The sequence below is a fragment of the Rhinatrema bivittatum genome, chromosome 4 (assembly GCF_901001135.1).
Source record: "Rhinatrema bivittatum chromosome 4, aRhiBiv1.1, whole genome shotgun sequence".
NCBI lineage: Eukaryota > Metazoa > Chordata > Amphibia > Gymnophiona > Rhinatrematidae > Rhinatrema > Rhinatrema bivittatum.
The window spans coordinates 336,812,635-336,833,549 of NC_042618.1; the positions used below are offsets into that span (position 1 = coordinate 336,812,635).

Genomic DNA, 20,915 nt, shown 5'->3' on the forward strand with positions numbered 1-20,915 from the left:
AGTCCAAATCTGGGGCCAAGTCTTCCCAATGAAGGGACGCCGACCCATTCCTCTGTTCCAGCTGTCAGGGGCAGATTGTCCCTGTTTTATGAGGAATGGGTCAAGGTGACATCAGACCAGTGGGTCCTTACTGTGATAAATCAAGGCTGTGCTTTAGATTTTGACACCGCCTTCCGGGGCGGTTTCTGGTCTCCCCATGCGGTTACAAAGAGAAACGACAGGCAGTACAAGACCTCTTGTAACGCCTTCTGCAACTCTGTGCCAACACCCTGGTTCCCCAGGTGGAGCAGCGAAAAGGGCGTTATTCCATTTACTTTGTAGTCCCCAAAAAAGAGGGGTCCTTCCGACCCATTCTGGATGTGAAGCGCGTAAACCGCTGCCTCAGGGTGCCACGTTTTCGCATGGAGACGTTACGGTCAGTCATTGCCTCAGTAAGAAAAGGAGAGTTTCTGGTGTCACTGGACCTAACGGAAGCGTATCTTCACATAGGCATTCGGACCGACCTCCAGAAGTTTTCTGAGGTTCTCTGTGATGGGTCGCCATTTTCAGTTTCAAGCTTTGCACTTCGGTCTTGTCGCCATGCCCAGAACGTTTACCAAGGTAACAGTTGTGGTGGCAGCTCATCTGCGCAGAGATGCATCCATACCTGGACGACTGGCTAATTCGGGCAAAGTCAGTCGCTCGACCAGTTAGCAGTTCGCAAAGTGCTTCAACTCCTGCGATCACTGGGTTGGGTGATCAACTTTAGCCAAGAGCCAACTGGTGCCCACCCAGTCTTTGGAGTTTTTGGGGGCTCTATTCGACACTCAACAGGGGGAGAGTGTTCCTTACCTCGGACTGAATTGTTAAGCTACAAGCACAAGTGTGGGACTTATTGGCCAACCGTCTCCCCAGAGTGCGAGATTAATTGCGGGTTCTCGGCTCCATGACTTCCACCCTGGAGCTGGTGCCCTGGGCCTTTGCTCATATGCGTCCTTTATAGTCAGCGTTGCTTTCGCATTGGAATCCAGTCTCCGAACAGTTTCATTTATCTCCCCCTCTTAAGGATACGGTGCGCTCCAGTCTCGATTGGTGGCTTATCTCAGACAACTTATCCAGAGGCGTTCCCCTGGAGGTGATCACAGACGCCAGCCTCTCCAGTTGGGGAGCAGTTTGCCTGAGGAAGTCTGTGCAGGGACAATGGTCCCAGGAAGAATCTCAGTGGTCGATCAATCGTCTGGAAACTGTTCCGCCCTCTCCTCCAGGGTAAGTCAGTTAGAATTCTTTCCGACAATGCGACCATGGTGGCTTATATCAATCACCGAGGGGGAACCAAGAGCCAGCCAGTGGCCATGGAAGCCCGGCAGCTGATCAGCTGGGCGGAGAAGCATTTAGTAAGTATTGCAGCGTCTCAAATAGCAGGAGTCGACAACGTTCAGGCGGACTTTCTCAGTCGGCACTGCCTCGATCCAGGGGAATGGGAGCTCGCAGACTAAGCTTTCCAGCTCATATGGGGCGTACCCCGCATGGATCTCATGGCAATGTTTCAGAACGCCAAGGCTCCATGCTTCGGTCGCCACAGAGAAACAGGAGCAGAAGGGATAGATGCCCTGGTGCTGCTCTGGCCAATCAACATGCTACTGTACGTCTTCCCTCCTTGACCGCTGATAGGCAAAGTGCTCAGGAGAGTGGAGATACACCCAGCAGAAGTCATCCTCGTAGCTCCAGAGTGGCCGAGACTGCCTTGGTTTGTGGACCTGGTCAGTCTGGCAGTGGTGGGTCCCTGCAGTTGCCACTGCTCCCGGACCTTCTCCATCAGTGGCCTGTGTGTTTGGAAGAGGTCGATCGCTTTTGTCTAGCGGCATGGCTTTTGAGAGGCGCAAAGGGTATTCGAACGCTGTGGTGGCAACACTTCTCTAGTCGGCAAGACATCCACCAACCTCGCTTATGTGCGCATGTGGAGAATCTTTGATCCTTGGTGCGTGGACCGGGCGATTGTTCCTACTCTGTCTTATGTGTCGGATATTTTAGGTTTCTTACAATCCGGACTCGCCAAGGGCTTATCGTGTAGTTCCCTGAGGGTTCAGGTGGCAGCTCTTGGTTGTTTGCGCGGTTCCATTCAAGGCTTGGCGTTGGCTGCTCACCCCAATGTGGCTCGTTTCCTAAAGGGGGCAACATTTACGTCCCCCGATCAGGCACCGTTGTCCTTCTTGGAATCTGAACTTGGTTCTCTCAGCTCTGTGTACGGCGCCCTTTGAGCCTCTGAAAACGGCTACAATAAAGGATCTCATGATAAAGGTGATTTTCCTTATCGCTATCTCATCTGCTCGCAGGGTATTAGAGCTCCAGGCTCTATCCTGTAGGGAGCAGTTTCTGAGAGTTTCGGTTTCTGATGTGTCCTTGCAGACTGTTCCTTCCTTTCTTCCTAAGGTGGTGTCTGCTTTTCACGGGAATCAGTCAGTGGAGCTTCCGTCGATTCCCGTTTTGGACCAGTCAGACCCTATGTCTAAAGACTTACAGAAGCTGGATGTTCGGGCGTTGTTGCATTATCTGGAAGTTACTAACACGTTTCGTGTGACGGACCATCTTTTTGTGCTGTGGGCTGGTCCAAAACAAGGAAATATGGCATCTAAAGCTACGATTTTGCGCTGGTTGAAAAAGGCTATAGGCTCGGCATATTTGCTGCGTGGTAAGCCTGTACCGTTTGGTTTTTGGCTCATTCTACTTGTTCGCAGGCGGCTTCTTGGGCAGAGTGTCAAATGGTCTCACCGCAGGAGATCTGCAGGGCAGCAACTTGGATGTCTTTGCATACCTTTGCCAGACACTACAGACTGGATGTTCAGGCACCAGGTGAAGGAGGCTTTGGAGAAGCAGTGCTTCGAGCGGGCCTCTCCAGATCCCATCCCAGGTAAGAGAGCTCTGGTGCATCCCAGGAGTCTGGACTGATCCGGGTACATACTGGGAAAGGAAATTAGTTTCTTACCTGATAATTTTCGTTCCTGTAGTACCACGGATCAGTCCAGAGTCCCGCCCGGGGAACGCATGGAAGTAAGGGAGAGTCCACTCAGTTATTGATTGATTTGTTTTCAGATCTGCAGAAATTGGATTTACCTTCCTCAAGTGGTTCTACATGTTCAGTTCCTAGGAGGGTTAAATGAACTGCTTATTTATTTTTCTTGTTGAAGGGTTATTGTACATATTTATGGTGGGTTTTTTTTTTAGAGACATTCTGCTTTGACATTGAGTAATACTGCCGGACAGTAGGTGGCATTATCCTATATAAGGTGGAGTTTTGTTTTGAAAACTTCTGTCTCCATCTGCTGGGGGGGGGGCCAAAACCCAGGAGTCTGGACTGATCCGTGGTACTACAGGAACGAAAATTATCAGGTAAGAAACTAATTTTCCTTTGAAGGATGAGAAACTCAGGTTTGTATTTATCTATAGAAGTCTGAATAATAGTGTGATTTCTATAACTTGCGTGGATTTCTAATAAAGTCTGAGTTTAGCAAGTAGGTGACTGGCTTCATTTCTGTACTATTAACATCACTGCTCTTCTTCATGCTGAATTGTTTAGGGACTCTTCTTTGATGATTCCTATGGCTTTTATCCTGGGCAAGTGCTTATTGGACCGTCCAAAGTGTTCTCCAGTGTGCAGTGGTTATCGGGGGTGAAACCAGTCCTTAGTACAAAAAGCAAGTTCCGAGTGGTGGTGGAAGAGGTAAGGATCAGCAGGCAGAGATACTGAAAGCCTGTGCATCTGGGTATACTTTAGCCATCATGGCTGGCCACCTTTACAGCTTGTGTTAGTAAATTAACCAAGTGCACATCCATTATAAAATATACTTAATCTTTCCTATCCCTCCAATGATGGTAGATGTCTTCACAGTGTAGGAAAGGGAAAGGTTAGTGCTTGCTGGCCCAAATGCACTTCTCAGCAACAAGGCCTTGTAGAAAAGGAAGTGAGAGGTTTAACCCTTTCTTGTAAACTAACTTTTTGAGTCTAAGTGGAGAATTAAGCTAAAAGATTCAAATCTTCAAGAACAAGCTCCAGAAATGTTGGAAACTAGAGATGTGAATCGTGTCCTCGATCGTCTTAACGATCGATTTCGGCTGGGAGGGGGAGGGAATCGTATTGTTGCCGTTTGGGTGTGTAAAGTATCGTGAAAATCGTTAAAATCGTGAGCCGGCACACTAAAACCCCCTAAAACCCACCCCCGACCCTTTAAATTAAATCCCCCACCCTCCCGAAACCCCCCCCCCAAATGCCTTAAATTACCTGGGGGTCCAGCGGCACAATAAAACATGGCAACTAAAACCCCCTAAAACCCACCCCGACCCTTTAAATTAAATCCCCCCCCCCCAAATGCCTTAAATTACCTGGGGGTCCGTAGCGGCGGTCCATAGCTTAAATTACCTCCGTAGCGGCGGTCCGTAGCTAAATCGGGGGAAGGGGGAGAGCAGGAAAACTGGCACACTAAATCGTGTAGTCTTCAGCCGGCGCCATTTTGCAAAATGGCCGCCGCAAAATGGCGGCGGCCATAGACCAAAACGATTCGACGCAGGAGGTCGTTCCGGACCCCCGCTGGACTTTTGGCAAGTCTTGTGGGGGTCAGGAGGCCCCCCCAAGCTGGCCAAAAGTTCCTGGGGGTCCAGCGGGGGTCAAGGAGCGATTTCCTGCCGCGAATCGTTTTCCGTACGGAAAATGGCGCCGGCAGGAGATCGACTGCAGGAGGCCATTTTCCGTACGGAAAACGATTCGCGGCAGGAAATCGCTCCTTGACCCCCGCTGGACCCCCAGGAACTTTTGGCCAGCTTGAGGGGGCCTCCTGACCCCCACAAGACTTGCCAAAAGTCCAGCGGGGGTCCGGAACGCCCTCCTGCGTCGAATCGTTTTGGTCTATGGCCGCCGCCATTTTGCGGCGGCCATTTTGCAAAATGGCGCCGGCTGAAGACTACATGATTTAGTGTGCCGGTTTTCCTGCTCTCCCCCTTCCCCCGATTTAGCTACGGACCGCCGCTACGGAGGTAATTTAAGCTATGGACCGCCGCTACGGACCCCCAGGTAATTTAAGGCATTTGAGGGGGGGTTCGGGAGGGGGGGGATTTAATTTAAAGGGTCGGGGTGGGTTTTAGGGGGTTTTAGTGTGCCGTGTTTTAGTGTGCCGCTGGACCCCCAGGTAATTTAAGGCATTTGGGGGGGGGGGTTCGGGAGGGGGGGGGATTTAATTTAAAGGGTCGGGGGTGGGTTTTAGGGTGTTTTAGTGTGCCGGTTTTCCTGCCCTCCCCCTTCCCCCGATTTACGATTTTTTGACGATAAATCGGGGGAATTGGTATTGTATCGTGGCCCTAACGATTTTTGACGATTTAAAATATATCGGACGATATTTTAAATCGTCAAAAAACGATTCACATCCCTATGGAAACCACTCCATGTGTCTGCCAGATGTTCAGCTTATTCCAATTCCATACTGTATGACCCTGAGCACTTATTTTTATATTACATATTCTCTTTTTAACCTGGAAGTACCACATGTTGAAATTCCTAGCCTGATTTAACCTGTCTTGTAAATGTAAGCAATGTTTTCCTTATATCACTACCTATAAAACAGACAAGCCTGGTAGATGGTTCTGTAAGTGCACACCAACTCTATGTGCACACTATACATGTTTCTTTATGGTATCTAATTCTAGGTACAAGTGACAGAACTGAAGATAACATGGATCACTAAAAGCTTTTGCCTTGGGGGAACAGAGTGTGTGAGCCCCCCACCTTCCATTATCACACAGGAGAACTTGTCCAGGTTAGAGATCAAATGTATATCCATCTGTCCTGGAATCACACCCTCCTTGTATATGGTCTGTCGAGATGTTGATAGGACTTGTGTATAGCACACTACATTGAGTGCCTCTAAGGCAGATGTTTTAAAATCAGCAGTTGTCCCTCTCTGGTGGTATCTTATCAGTGTAGGGTTTTCCACCACATTGTTGCTCCTGGCAAGGATTTATTTATTTCTGCATTTGATATCCTAAACATATCCTCCGAATTGGGTAGGCCACAGGCAATTAAGGGCCAGATGTATTGTTTTCCCTTAGACATCAAGGTGTTGATTTTCAAAGCCATTTATGTGCACAAAATCCAGTTTTATGAGCTTAAATGGCTCTTGCAGAATAAACCGGGGCTTTGTATGCGCAAAGAGCATGAATAACCAGATTACTTGTGTACTTTTACACAATCTATAAAGGCATTCTGGGGAGAAGGGGCAGGGGTTGTAATTGAAACTTAGGTGCATTTATTTTTATTTTAAAGACGGTGTGTATTAACTTGCATAGGTTACACCCTCTAAGGAGGGTGTAATCTCTGTACGTGCAAGGCCAGTTACTAGAGTATTTTCGAAGCAAAGTTCTGCATACAAGTTTGCTTTGAAAATGCTGCCTAAAATCTGCATGTACAAGCTACCTGCACAGTTATAGAATTACTCTGCCTGTGGGGCAAAGTCTTTAGTACCTTCTGGTTCAAAGTGAATTTCCCAAGCTCTGTGTGTCAGTGGCAGAAGCCAGACTTGAGCTTGAGTCCTCTGGATCCCAGAGATTTAAACAGTATGGCAGAAATCCAGTAGCAGCCATAAAACAACTGGTTTTGCCCCCAGTTTTCCTCAGTACATGAGCAAATGACCACCAGCCTCCAGGTTTCTGCTTCTCTGACCCCAGTTTATAGACCAGGTTAAGATGTGGATCAAGAGAGTCCAACTTGTGAACAAATGATGTTCAAAATGAAGCACTGGCCCAGCATTTGATGGTCTTTAGAAATGGGAGATATTCCAAATGCTCAGCTTCCCCATTAAGTTTCCTGATATATGTTGGTGACTGCAGGTGGTTGATTTGCTTTCAGAGATCTTGGTGTGTTCAAGGAAAGTTGAATCTCTTGTCACAAATACAGGGAAGAGGTCATGCCACCTGCACCACAGTTTCCAGGCTCTCTCTCTTTCTCCTTCCACTCTGACAGGGTGAGGCGACTGGGCTGCTTTGACCATGCAGAGAGGCAGCTTGGGGAGAGGTGTCTCTATATGTTTCCTGCCAAAGTTGAACCTGCAAAGATCACATGTGAATGCCCAGAAAGAAACTGTGTCCTTGGTGATGGGGCTGTTGCTAAAAAGGTAGGTTCCAGGTGGGATAGCATTCTGAGTATAGGAATGTATAGGTAGAAAAGCAGAGATGAAGACAACTGGACAAACTGGTTTGTATCTGCTGTCATGTTACTATGGAGTTTGGCTCATTCTTACCAGGAAAAGCATTAAGAGATTCTAGTTCTCACCTGTACCAGAAGGGATCCCTCCTACTTTTGCCAATCCTAAAAAGTAAAAAAAACAAAGCCCTTGGTACTACAATTTTAAACAAGTTTCTAATAAAATAGCTATTGCTTTATAATTCACTATTATCCATATCATATGGGACAGTGAGTTAATGAACACTAACCTAGCCACCTTCAGGTCTTAGAGGCTTTGGAACATGCTCCTGTACGCAAATTGTTCCAGATCAATCAATAAGTAAATCCTCATTTGGGGAGTGGTGCAAACACTAGGGGCAGAACTGAAGCCAATTTTTCACTGGAGCAAATCTTTGCCTCTGCCACTGCTACCCCTTTTTGTTTCTTTGTCAATATTTTCAAGTGGTGTATTCCAGTGACAAGTTAGTGGAGTGGATTAGTTTCTGGAAAGCAGAAACTTGTACAGCAGCTGATCGGAATCTGCACGCATCAGTCTATTCATGTTTATAATTGTTTTGTGGGGGGATGGGGTTATCTTTCATTCTGCAGGTGAAACGATTACTCAAGAAACAAGTAGTAAAGATACTGCCATGTCCCCACGAAGTTACTGATGAAGGTGGTACCGAAATCGTCAGTGATAAACTTCCAGCCATCAGTGGCGCAGAAGAATCAACCCTAGAACCAAGCAACCCAGATGTTCCACAGGAGGCTGCCAAAGGCGCAATGAACATTGAAGGGGCAAAGAGGGTGCACATAGTAGAGGGGAAGCAGAAAAGTGGCCTTATTAAAGCTCAGCTCGAACTGTCCGCTGCAGTCAGCGATATTTCCTTGGGCACCCAGGAGTATGGCATCCACTCCATGGAGCAGGATGCTGATGATGAGGCTGCTGATGACACAGATGAAACCAGTTCAGTGACATCATCTGCCAGCTCCACAGCCTCCTCCCAGAGTGGATGTTCTGGACGCAAGAAGAGTATACCCCTGTCCATTAAAAACTTGAAGAGGAAGCACAAGAGGAAGAAAAACAAGATCTCCAGGGAGTTTGTACCTGGTGACAGGTACTTTTATTGGGCACTGTATAAGATTCCCCCTATGTCTAGTGGTACTGTGCTTATGTGAACACCACCTCTGCTTCCAATGTGTTTGAAATCTTTTCCTCATTTTAAATGGATGTATTTTGGAGTGGCATTGACCAGACTACATGGGTTTTGCACACCTCTGTGTTAGGTATTTCCAGCTTTTTTTTTTTTTAAACTTTATTTTTATTGAAGTTTAACATTATTTCAAATAGCCATATTTGAAAGGAAAAACAGAGGTTATGTTGCTAACAAAAGATAATTATAAAAATAGGAAAATATTACAGCAATCTCCTCATGATAAACATAAATATAACGGGGGGGGGGGGGGGGAAGAGAAAAAAGGTCTAAGGGCAAATAGGTATTTCCAGCTTTGTTTATTTATGTTTGCATGTTTTTCTCAGGGTTGCTGTAGAGGTGGTCACCACCATGACCTCTGCTGATGTGATGTGGCAGGATGGTACTACTGAGACCAACATTCGCTCCAATGAACTATTGCCAGTCCGTCACTTGGACAATAATGAATTCTGCCCAGGAGATTTTGTTGTAGATAAGAGAGGTATGCTGGAGTGGAGTAGGGTAAATGGCAGCTGTTGAATTGAGCATTATGCCTAGTTATCTAAGCTTGAGGTAATGTAAAAAAACAGAATAGACTTTAAGGCCTTATGGAGAATTTGCACTGCAGGAAAAATGGGGATCTAATAGTTATTGCACTGGGTGGGAGTCTACTGTCCCCAGTTATAATTGTAGCTTCACTGTCAGAACAATTTACATCAACATCCTGTGCCTTGGACTTATCTGGCTTTGAGTGAGTGGCGATGATCTTGCATACTGGAGTCAGTCACTAGGCCTAGTGGTAATTTGTATGCAATTATAAAGCATGTTCATGTTAATACTGATAGGAAGAGAGCTCCAGTGCAGAATAAAATGATATATTTTAAATTTTTGTTTTTTCTTTCACGCCAAAGCTCAGGGGTCCCAGAGCAACGTGGTGTATGGTGTTATACAGTCAGGTGATCATGTTGGCCGTACCTGTGTGATTAAATGGTTCATGCTGAAGCACAATGGGGATGATGTAGAGGTGAGAAGTGCTCTATAAACATCTTTCCCTCCCCCTCTAAAAAAAAAAAAAAAAAAAAAAAAAAAAAGTTTCCAGACACCAATCTTATTAGCTATGAATGCAATATGGATTTCCACCCCACCAGATATATATTGTACAGTTATAATAGAAAACCTTAGGACATCATGAGTGATCTATTTCAAAACTTTTTAACTGATAGTTGATTGGAGAAGAGGATGATGTTAGTGTGTACGACATTGCTGACCACCCAGACTTCCACTTCCGAACCACAGACATTGTCATCCGAATTGGGGATACAGAAGAGGAAGCTGCAACTGAGGTGATTACTTCAGCTGTTTTTTTGTATTTTTTAATAGTGTAACACATTGAGCTGGGTTCTCGTTGCAGTATGGTGTTGGCTAGAAATACCCCACATTTATAGGGAAAGATTTAGGATGATAAATCGGGAGTTTCTCCCAGGACAAGCAGGATGTCCGTCCTCACATATGGGTGGCGTCATCAGACCTGAGCCCTGTCACGGAATACTTTTGTCAAAATTTCTAGAACTTTGACTGGCACACTGAGCATGCCATAATCCCTGTAGCCACAGGGGTCTCCCTTCAGTCTTTTTTTCCATGCTGCAGTTTGCCTCGCAGGTTAGGAGCTTTGTGAGATTTCTCTCACCTTTTTTCCTCACGGAAAAATGTGAAGTTTACTTCTTTAAAAGTTCCCTAACAGGATTCTCCCATCGCGCTCCGTTCCCTCTGATGCTCGGTGAGTACTTTTCCCGTGTCTCCGGTTGGTTCCTGCCGCCTTACCAATCTGTTCCCGCAGGTCACAGACCGTTTCGCGCCCTTTTTTTCGGCATGGCGACCGGGTTCAGAAAGTATCCAGAGTGTCCGTGAACAATGTCCATCACGGACCCTCACACTGTGTCCTGTGCCTGGGCTCATCGCACGATGTCTGCCGGTGTCCCGACTGCGCCCAAATGACTCCAAAAGGCAGACGAGCTCATCTTGACAAGATGGAGTCGCTTTTTAAATTAAAACTAACTCCCATCAACTTCTGCCCAGTCATCCACCCACAAACCTTGCTGGGAGCAGCAGGGGGATGGTGACCGTCTATCACAGACGCCATCCAGGACATCGATAGCATATCCTCTGTGCTGGGGAAAGACAGGACTGAGCACCGAGGGAGAAACATCATCACCGACACCAACGTGAGTCCACACCTGGTACCAGCATCGATGGCTATTGAGCCACCTGCGAAGAGGGCCTGGGGAAAGGAGCCCCCCATCCTCCTCTGCACCAGAGACCCCAAGGCGTTGTCGTCCAACATCAGTGCCGGGTACTGAGCCTCTACAAATTCCTGTGGAAGGGCCAGTAACTCCTAGTCTGCCTCCCCCTGTAACTGCGCTATCCACACTAGCTTTCAGGGAGGAACTGGACGTCCTTGTACACCAGGCAGTCCTCGATGCCTTCCGAAGCCTGCAACTGCCATCAATGCCGGCCCCCATACTGGCACCGACCACGGAACCATCAATGTTTGCACCGTTGCTGGACCGACTCAATACCCTCATCGGTGCTTTTCCGACTCAGCTCATTCCATCGGCACCGAGTCGGCCATCGAGACCTCCATAGCTCCCAATACCTGTCCCAGGCTCCTCGGAGGAAGACGACACAACTTCTAGTCAGACTCCAGGTCCATCAATGCCGGAACTGCTTCCAGGTCCATCGGGGCTCTCAAGACCTAAATGTCCTCCGTTCCCCTCTATTCCATCGATGCCAGTACACCCTCCATCGATGCCTACGTGCCCTGGAATGTTAGACATTTTCCCTCTTTTAGGAACTCCCTATGATCCATGGGAGGATGTGGACACGCATACATCCACATCAGAGGACTTGCTCTCAGAGCCTTCTCCTCCTGAAGACCTTTCCTTTGCCAACTTTATCAAGGAAATGTCTGAAACTATTTCCTTCAACCTGGTGACAGAAGAGGACACCCGTCACAAGACCTTGGCGGTTTTACTGTTCGTTGATGCCCCCAAGGAAATTATGGCCATTCCAGTGCATGAAGTCCTGTTGGATCTCCTTCACAGCCTATGGGAGCATCCTGGCACTGTCCCACCAGTCAACAGGAAGCAGATGCAACATACCTGGTACAACATACCCCAGGTTTTCAAAAACCACAACTTCCTCATCAATCTGTTGTGGTTGAATCCGCACAGAAGGTGGCCAAGCGATTGTGTCCGCATTCCTCAGTTCCCCCTGGTAAAGACCAGAAGTTTCTGGATAGACTGGGTCTGAAAATCTTCCAAGGCTCTATGTTGGTATCCCATATAGCTTCCTACCAACTATATATGACCCAGAACCAAAAATCTATGGAAGCAAGTCCAAGATTTTGTGGACTCCTTGCCTCAACAGCAGCAAGAAAGCTTGACTACCATTATCCAGAAGGGGTTCAAAGCAGGGAAGCATGAAGTAAGAGCGGCATATGACTCCTTCGAGACTGCTTCCCAGTTATCAGCAACAGGAATCAGTGCTAGAAGATGGGCTTGGCTGAAAGCTTCTGATTTAAGACTTTGAGGTCCAAGATAAATTCGCTGATCTCCCGTGCACTGGAGACAATCTCTTCAGAGATAAAATGTAGGATGCAGTGGCTCAGTTGAAAGATCACCACGAGATCCTACGTCAATTGTCTACAGTCACTATGGATGCGCTCTCCTCATCCCGCAAAAGCATGAGAAGGGGCCCTAGAAGACCATTCTACCGCTCACACAAGTACTATCCTCCTGCATCTCAAGCGAGACCAGCTAGAGCCCCTCAAAGGAGACATACACACCAGCCCATAGCACCCAGAGCACAACCAGCCCCACAAGCTGGCCCAGCCTCCGGATTTTGATGCGTTTTCAGAGAACAGTGGCCAGTCGCCAATGAACCCAAGCCTAGGAATACCTGTAGGAGGCCGTCTGCACCACTTCCAACACAGTTGGCGCCTCATAACATCAGATCAGTGGATAATATCCATCATAGCCCAGGGATACCATTTAAACTTCCTCACAGTACCCCCGGACTCTCCACCCAATTCACTGTGGGCCTGAAAAGACCACACATTGCTTCTAGATTCAGAACTTTCCACCCTTCTGCGAACCAGGGCTGTGGAAGCCGTCCCCCTGGCGCAGAGAGGCAGAGGGCTCTACTCACGTTATTTTCTGATTCCAAAAAAATGGGGCAGTCTCCACCCCATCCTAGACCTGCATAATCTCAACAAATTCCTTCAAAAAGAAAAATTCAGTCCCTGCAACATTATTAGATGCTATCTAGCAATTTGGCTCAGTCTCCGGTTTCCGAGTGAATCTAGAGAAGTCCGAGATCCTCAACGTTAATGTTCCCGATCAGGAGGTTTGCTGCATACAATCCACACTTCCATTTCACTGGGTGACTAAACCTTTAAAGTACCTGGGAATTTACCTCAACGCTGATGTGGACAAGCTATACCACCTGAATTATATCCCATTATTCAAATCCATCGACGACTATTTGCAGGGTTGGTACGGTGACCTACCAACCCTGCCTGGCTAGGCCGCATAGCCATTATTAAAATGAATATTCTCCCCAGACTGTTATACCTATTTATAGCACTACCTATCTCCCTCTCAGCCAGCATTTTGAGGACCACCCAGCGGAAACTATTCACTTTCATTTGGAGGAAAAGACTGCCCAGGGTAGTGCGAGTGGTTCTTTATCGTTCAAAGGCTCATGGGGGGGGGTTGAGTGTTCCAAATCTGGAATGATATTATGCTGCAGCCCAACTGAAGGCGATTCTACAGATCCACAATTGCAGTTTGCAACCTCCTCTCTGGCAAATCATTGAACAGGACCTTCTTGGAGCTACGCCAATAACTGCCCTCTTCTGGCAACCTTGCAACACCTGGAGACCGATTCGGTAGGAGTGAGCGCGTCTCAAGTGAGACCGCGCAGAACGAAAAAGAACATAGAAGCCAGAAATTAAAGAGCTGAATTACAGAGGATGATCTTGGATGGTTGCTGTGCGGATACTGAAGTGAATCCCCTGAGGCAGGACTCTGTCCGAAACACGATCGTGTCTGGATTGGAATTCTTACTGGATGAGTATTAAAGTTCTTCTTGTATCTTGCAATATAGTGAACTGTGAGCCAAAGTTCACCAACTTTGAATTAAGAATTAGGTTTTTCAGCAGCACGTTGGGGACAAAGATTTTATTAAATGGACAAAAAATTATAAAAAAGTTGTTGTAATAAAAAGCAAAGTGACCCTATACCGTATTAGAGCCTGTGGTCAAATACAGACCCTTAGAGTAAGGGGCCTACATATGCAGTTTGGCTAGAGAATTGTGTCAAAGTGATATCGACCAGTTGACTCACTGTTTTAGAGTTGTGGATACACATTGAGGTAACTGGAATACATTGGTTTTGGGGTAAGATTTGTGATTGAAGTATACTGTACACACTGCCGGACAGTCCCGGGAGCAATCTCTAAAATATATAAACTTCAAGGTCCACAATCTACCAAGCTTGTTTGATCTCCTGGGAAAAGGAGTTAAGTTTATCAATGAACAATGAAGACTGGACAGACTTATTTTTAATAGCACAAAAATGCTCCCTGTCAGCTCACTCACTTACAAGAACAATGTTTAACGCTCCTTGACCGCTGGCACTACGTACCTACTAGAGTCCACCAAATGTTCCCTCATATATTGAGTGCTTGTTGGCGACAATGTGGTCAGGAGGGTACTTACTTACACATATGGTGGACTTGCCCCATTGTCATTCCTTATTGGTCACAAGTGGTGGACTGGCTTATTCAAATTGTGGGACAACCAGTCCACATATCCCCTGCCCATGCTCTTCTGGGGAAACCTATAGATGACTTAACTACACATTCCCAGCGCCTTTGCCAACAAATACACATTGTGGCCCAAATAGCTCTGGCTTGCCACTGGAGGAGCGCTAGTCTTCCGACTCTGCAAGTTCTTATACAACGCCTGCATCAGATACAAGTGCTAGAACACATCACTGCTAGTCGACACCACAAGCCTTTCATTCCGTCTGGACTCCTTTTAATTCTTGGTATCGATCCTACACCTCCTCCCAATGATGTTGTCAGAACCCTTGACATTCATGCCCATTGCAACATTTAAGCCACAAGATTGACTATCTTAGCCTTGTTAGTTTTCATCCCTGTGGCTACATGCCTTCTAAATATATGATGGAACTTACCCCCTTGTAGTTTTGCCATGACACTTTCATCTTTTCATCTCCTTTCGTTTTCAGTCACCTAGCGGAGGACTACAGTAATATTTGATCTTGCCATTATTGTTTCTTTATTTCAATTTCGCATTAAATTCGCATGTTTGGTGGGGGGTGGGGAGGGTAGGTTGTGGGACTAGCATAGAAAACTGTTTGGCACTGTTTCTCCTGCATGTATATTGTTTTATATGCATAGACCTTTTTGCCAATAAAAGCTTTAAATACAAAAAAAAAAATTCAGGATGGTGTCTCTCGGCACCATGCTTCCCCTAATACAGCAAGGAGATTGGCTATGTTCTCTGGACCTTCAGGACGCATACGCACATATCGCCATATCCCCACATCACAGCAAATACCTGCACTTCGTAGGGGGTCACAGACATTTACACTACAGAGTTCTGCCATTCGGTCTGGCCTCAGCGCCTCGAGTGTTCACAAAATGCCTAGCAATGGCTGCCGCCCATCTACGCAGAAACACCGTCCATGTGTTTCCTTACCTGGATGACTGGCTAATAGAGTCGCTCCAAGCAAGGAGCGCTCAACTCTCTACAGCTCATTATGAATCTACTACACTCACTAGGATTTCTGATAAATTACCAAAAATCCTACTTGGATCCATCTCACCTCCTTACTTTCATTGAAGCAGATTTGGACACCACAGTCACAAATGCCTTCATGCCCAATGACCGCGCAGACATACTCTCCAAACTGGCTACATCTCTGCGCACATACAAAACAGCCTCAGCCCATCAATTCCTCACGTTGCTGGGCCACATGGCTTCCATGGTCCACGTCACTCCTATGGCCAGGCTAGCCATGAGAATAACTCAATGGACTTTGAAATCTCAGTGGCTCCAAACCACTCAGCCTCTTTCATCCCTGATTCATGTAACTGACCAGCTGCACCTGTCACTTTTCTGGTGGACAAACAAAGCCAACTTGCTGACAGGTCTACACTTCCAGCAACCAGTTCCACAAGTGACCTTAACCACGGACGCATCCAACTTGGGTTGGGGAGCTCATGTGAACAACCTTCAAACTCAGGGTACTTTGACACAACTCGAAGCAAAGTTCCAAATCAACTTCTTAGAGCTTCGAGCCATACGTTAAGCTCTATATGCGTTCAAGGACTGCCTTTCACACAAGACAGTTCTCATACAGACAGACAACACAGTTGCCATGTGGTACTTGAACAAACAGGGAGGAACAGGCTCTTATCTGCTCTGCCAGGAAGCTGCGCAGATCTGTGCCTGGGCCCTTGCACACTCCATGCATCTCCGGGCCACTTACCTGGCGGGCATACAGAATGTACTAGCAGATCGCCTCAGTTGATGTTTCCATCCCCACGAGTGGTCTCTGGATCCCTGTGTAGCGAGCAAAATCTTCCAACACTGGGGTCAACCAACCATCGACCTCTTTGCATCCAAACTGAATCACAAAGTGAACAGATTCTGCTCCCTTCACAGACAACAAAACACGTTAGCCATGGACGCCTTCGCTCGCCCCTGGAACACAGGCCTCCTATATACGTATCCTCTGATACCACCAATAGCCAAAACTCTCGTGAAGCTACAACAGGACAGGGGATCAATGATACTCATAGCCCCGTACTGGCCTTGACATGTGTGGTTTCCCATGCTTCTCGACCTCTCCATCCGAGAACCCATTCGCCTGGGCACAGCGCCCAATCTCATAACTCAAAACCATGGTATGTTACACCACCCGAACCTTCAGACCCTATCCCTCACAGCCTGGATGTTGAAAGCCTGCTACTACAACCGCTCAATCTTTCAACTAAGGTTTCTCAAGTGCTTGTAGTTTCAAGAAAGCCTTCCACACGGAAATCTTATCTTTCTAAGTGGTATACGTTTACCAGGTGGTGCACGCAAAAAGGTATCGACCCCTTTTCCTACCCCACTCTATCTCTATTAGACTCTCTCTGGCACCTTTCAGACTCTGGTCTCCAGACTTCCTCGGTATGGGTACACCTCAGTGCCATCTCAGCATACCACAAGGGAGTAGGGGATGCTCCAATAAAAGCGCAACCCCTTGTGAGTCGGTTTATGAGGGGCCTACTACAACTTAAGCCCCTTCTACGACCACCAGTTACTGAATGGGACCTAAACGTAGTTCTTGCAAGACTCATGTGTTCCCTGTTTGAGCCTTTGCACTCCTGTGATGTTAAATTTCTTACATGGAAAGTTCTTTTCCTAGTAGCCATTACATCTGCTCGAAGGGTCAGTGAGTTCCAAGCCCTATACAAGATTCCTCCATGACCGAGTGGTCCTCCATACTCACCCTAAGTTCCTTCCCAAGGTGGTAACCGACTTTCACCTGAATCAGTTTGTCTTGCCCACCTTTTTCCCAAGACCTCACTCTCACCAGGGCGAGAGAGTTTTACACACCTTGGTCTGTAAACGTGCACTTGCATTTTACCTAGGCTGCACTGCAGTCCATAGGAAATCCACCCAACTCTTTGTTTCTTTCGATAAAAACAAACCGGGAGTTGCAATGGGCAAACAAACTCTCTCCAAATGGCTAGCAGACTGTATCGAATTCTGCTATAAGAAAGCAGGCCTTCCTCTCCAGGGGTGAGTGAAGGCACACTCAGTAAGAGCCATAGCAATGTCAGTAGCACACTATCGTTCACTACAGATTGCTGACATCTGTAAAGCTGCAACATGGAGCTCTCTCCACACATTTGCAGCACATTACTGCCTGGACAAGGAAGGACACCAAGACTAACTTTGGCCAATCCGTCTTGAAGAACTTATTTCCAGTATAATCCCAACTCCTTCCACATCCATCTGCTGTGATTTTCAGGCTCCCTCATTTTTCCCAACAGTACACCAGTTGTGCCTGTTGCACAAGTTGTATGCTGTTGGTCCAAATAAATGAGTCAGCCTGTAGCTTGCTAATCACCCATATGTGAGGACTACCATCCTGCTTGTCCTGGGAGAAAGCAGAGTTGCTTACCTGTAACAGGTGTTCTTCCAGGACAGCAGGATGTAGTCCTCACAAAATCCACCCGCCACCCCGCGGAGTTGAGTCCGAAACCATTTTTTTATTTTATTTTTTCGCTCGCACCTTTTGCTACAAACAAGACTGAAGGGGAGACCCCTGTGGCTACAGGGATTGTGGCATGCTGGGCATGCTCAGTGTGCCAGTCAAAAGTTCTAGAAACTTTGACAAAAAATTCCTTGACAGGGCTCCGTCTGATGACGTAACCCCTATGTGAGGACTACATCCTGCTGTCCTGGGAGAACACCTGTTACAGATAAGCAACTCTACTTTCTTCTGATAGTGCTGGATCTGGAAGGTTGTGAGGAAGGAGATGCATGTTTCTCGTTCTATTTAACATGTATTTTTGTGTGGGAGACAAATTTATATTGTAATCCCAATTTGTGCACTTTAAGCCAGACAAAGGCAGCATTCTCGACATCTAGAGAGAGAGAGGGGTCGAGGGAAAATAGGAGTGAGTGAGTAATGTAGAGGGTTAATGGATAAAATGAAGGAAGTCTGGAAGGGGCAGTAGATGTTTTGAGGAAAATAATTTCTCATCTTCCTAAACCTCACTTATGTTGAAATTCCGAAAATAGCCAGTAGATGCTCCCCTTAGACCTGCAATTCCAAATTCTGTAATGTAGTGTTGAACTTCTCTCATGCAAATGCCCATGGATTTTTTATGTAAGATTTCTTGGCAGCTTGTTTCAGGGTCACAGTAAGATATTGTGTTGACTTAAGTATGTTTTGGATTGTGTTGAAAGTTCTAATAGGGAGCCTTAGAGCTACAGGAAGTCTGATGCACTGGTTCACTGGGGTCATCGAAGTATCAGTGGCACCAGCTGAATAAATCTGACAACTGGGATCTAACTGGGATTAGCGTGTTTGCCAAACTTGAATAAAATGATGGAGAAAAGGTCAGCTGCAGTAATAGCAATGGAAGTTTGTGCAGAAAAAACATTTTGAGCTCTGAATTTGGGGTGGAATTTAGAGGGTTTTTGTGGCAGAAGAAAAAATAGATGAAAGGGATAGCTCTGCATATCCCAGGTTTAAATTCCATCATTCCCAGCTTAATCTTTCTCTAAGGTACATAAAATAGCTGTTCGGTTTCCTTTTTTAATGAGTATGAACCATATTGATTGTAGAATCATGATGATTGTAACATCAACTAGTAGAGCGGAAGTCAAAAGTAGACTATTTGCCGAATGACAAATAACACTGGCAGGTATTTGAGGAAAGACTAAAGAGGTTGGGACTTTTCAGCTTTGAGAAGAGACGGCTGAGGGGGGGATATGATAGAGGTGTTTAAAATCATGAGAGGTCTAGAACTGGTTAGATGGGAATCGATTATTTACTCTTTCAGATAATAGACTAGGGGGCACTCCATGAAGTTAGCAAGTGTCACATTTAAAACTAATCGGAGAAAGTTCTTTTTCACTCAACGCACAATTAAACTCTGGAATTTGTTGCCAGAGGATGTTGGTTAGTGCAGTTATAGCTGTGTTTAAGAAAGGTTTGGATAAGTTCTTGGAGGAGAAGTCAATTACCTGCTATTAATTAAGTTGACTTAGAAAATAGCCACTGCTATTACTAGCAACGGTAACATGGAATAGACTTAGTTTTTAGGTACTTGCCAGATTCTTATGGCCTGGATTGGCCACTGTTGGAAACAGGATGCCGGGCTTGATGGACCTTTGGTCTGACCTGGCATGTTCTTATGTGTGTTTAGTAGCTTGCACTTTTTTTTTAATTTTGTATATATTCCCTACAAAGGATTAAATTAGTGAACAACAGTTGCTGATTGTGCTATCCTTCTACTGGCTGTTCTTCCTTTCACAGCCATTGGTTGGACAGGTGGCCCGTGTAGATATCAACAGTAAGGTGGAAGTAGTTTGGGCTGATAACTCCAGAACCATCGTACTACCTCAGGTAAGACGCTGTGATCTTGCTCTTGGTGACCAAAACAAAAACTAGGATGGGCTGATCAGTGTTTGTTTGCCATCTATTATGTTATAATGTGAGCATTTTGGAACTGTCTATGCCTGCAGACTCTCCAACAGCTTTCTGAACTCTTTAAAATGTATTAGCAATTTTGTGAAGCATTGTGCACAGACCCTAGATTCCCAGAGGCTGAAGTTCTTGGAGGCTCCAGGAGAGGGCACTGGCCAGCTATGTTGGCGATTGAAAGGTGTTGTGAGTGGGTTCTTTAACTTCTTGTGGGAGATGTCGCCTCACATCTTCTTTACGGCGCAGGACCAGGATGCAAGTATGCGTTGACAACTTGTGTTAATAGAGCCTTATAAGTCTCTCCTAACCTGATGCTGTTTTCACATTAAAAAGAATGCAAAGACCAAAGTGAAGAGGACAGAGTAAAAAAAAAAAAAAAAAGGTCACATGGAATTGCATTTAACATTAAAATTGGTGGAATCTAATTTAAAAAATGGAAGATGAGTTGCCTTTTTAATTTCATTATTGGCTGTGATGACAGCAATTTGTAAGGGCCTTTGTAGAAAGGTCACACAAAATGGAGAAGATATTTTACTGCCTTTATCATGATCTGCAAGTTTGGTGCACCCACTTTACATCCACAAGTTTTATTGAAACTGGGTTAAAAATAGAAAGTAGGTGAGGTGGCAGTTTGTGACATGGCCCAAAGCCATGCATTTCACCCTCTACCTGTAGCACCTGTAATACACTGACGCTATTTCAAATGCAGTGTAACAGGGAAGACAAACTCAGGATCTGTGCTATGGAGAGAGCCAATGAGCACTGGCCTGGAGTGTTGTTCCAGCCTTTTCCTGTGTGTCTCTGGTAAACAGGCTCATTCTGCAAAACTGTGGTATAAAAACAAACGTTTTCTTTGAGAGTGCACCCCAGCTTCTTGTAGCTAGATCATGGAAAACGAAACTTACCATACCCTAATATGAAAGACTTCTGCGTTCCATTGTTAAATAATTTCTCCTTAGATAAGCAGGATCCAAATTAGCTATGCAAGTAGATGTTGCCATCTGACACAGAGATGGAAAAGCTCTCTGGGCAAGTCTCCTTGGTCTTTTTTTTTTTTTCCTTCTTCTTCTTCCACTTGTGCTAAACTGATTTTTGTGCACTCTCCTTCAGCCGCTTGTCAAATTTTTTGCCTTTTGAGTTTGTGGTTTTTGGGGGGGGGGGGGGGTTTTAGGGAGTCTCCAAAGAGAATTATTTTCTTTCAAAAATTGAGTTAATCCTAGCCTCTGTTCTGCTCACAAT

The 20,915-nt window shown here is 46.0% G+C and overlaps 1 protein-coding gene across 1 annotated transcript in view; it reads left to right on the forward strand.

Annotated features, from left to right (window-relative positions):
* The window catches only part of UBE2O (ubiquitin conjugating enzyme E2 O), a 173,371-nt gene that overhangs the window by 111,719 nt on the left and 40,737 nt on the right, over positions 1-20,915 (forward strand). Inside the window, exons 6-13 of the mRNA XM_029600426.1 lie at positions 3,554-3,697; positions 5,671-5,780; positions 6,983-7,133; positions 7,793-8,301; positions 8,724-8,878; positions 9,288-9,400; positions 9,600-9,719; positions 19,509-19,598. Coding sequence (XP_029456286.1) covers positions 3,554-3,697; positions 5,671-5,780; positions 6,983-7,133; positions 7,793-8,301; positions 8,724-8,878; positions 9,288-9,400; positions 9,600-9,719; positions 19,509-19,598 — 1,392 coding nt within the window. The remainder of the gene's footprint in view (positions 1-3,553; positions 3,698-5,670; positions 5,781-6,982; positions 7,134-7,792; positions 8,302-8,723; positions 8,879-9,287; positions 9,401-9,599; positions 9,720-19,508; positions 19,599-20,915) is intronic.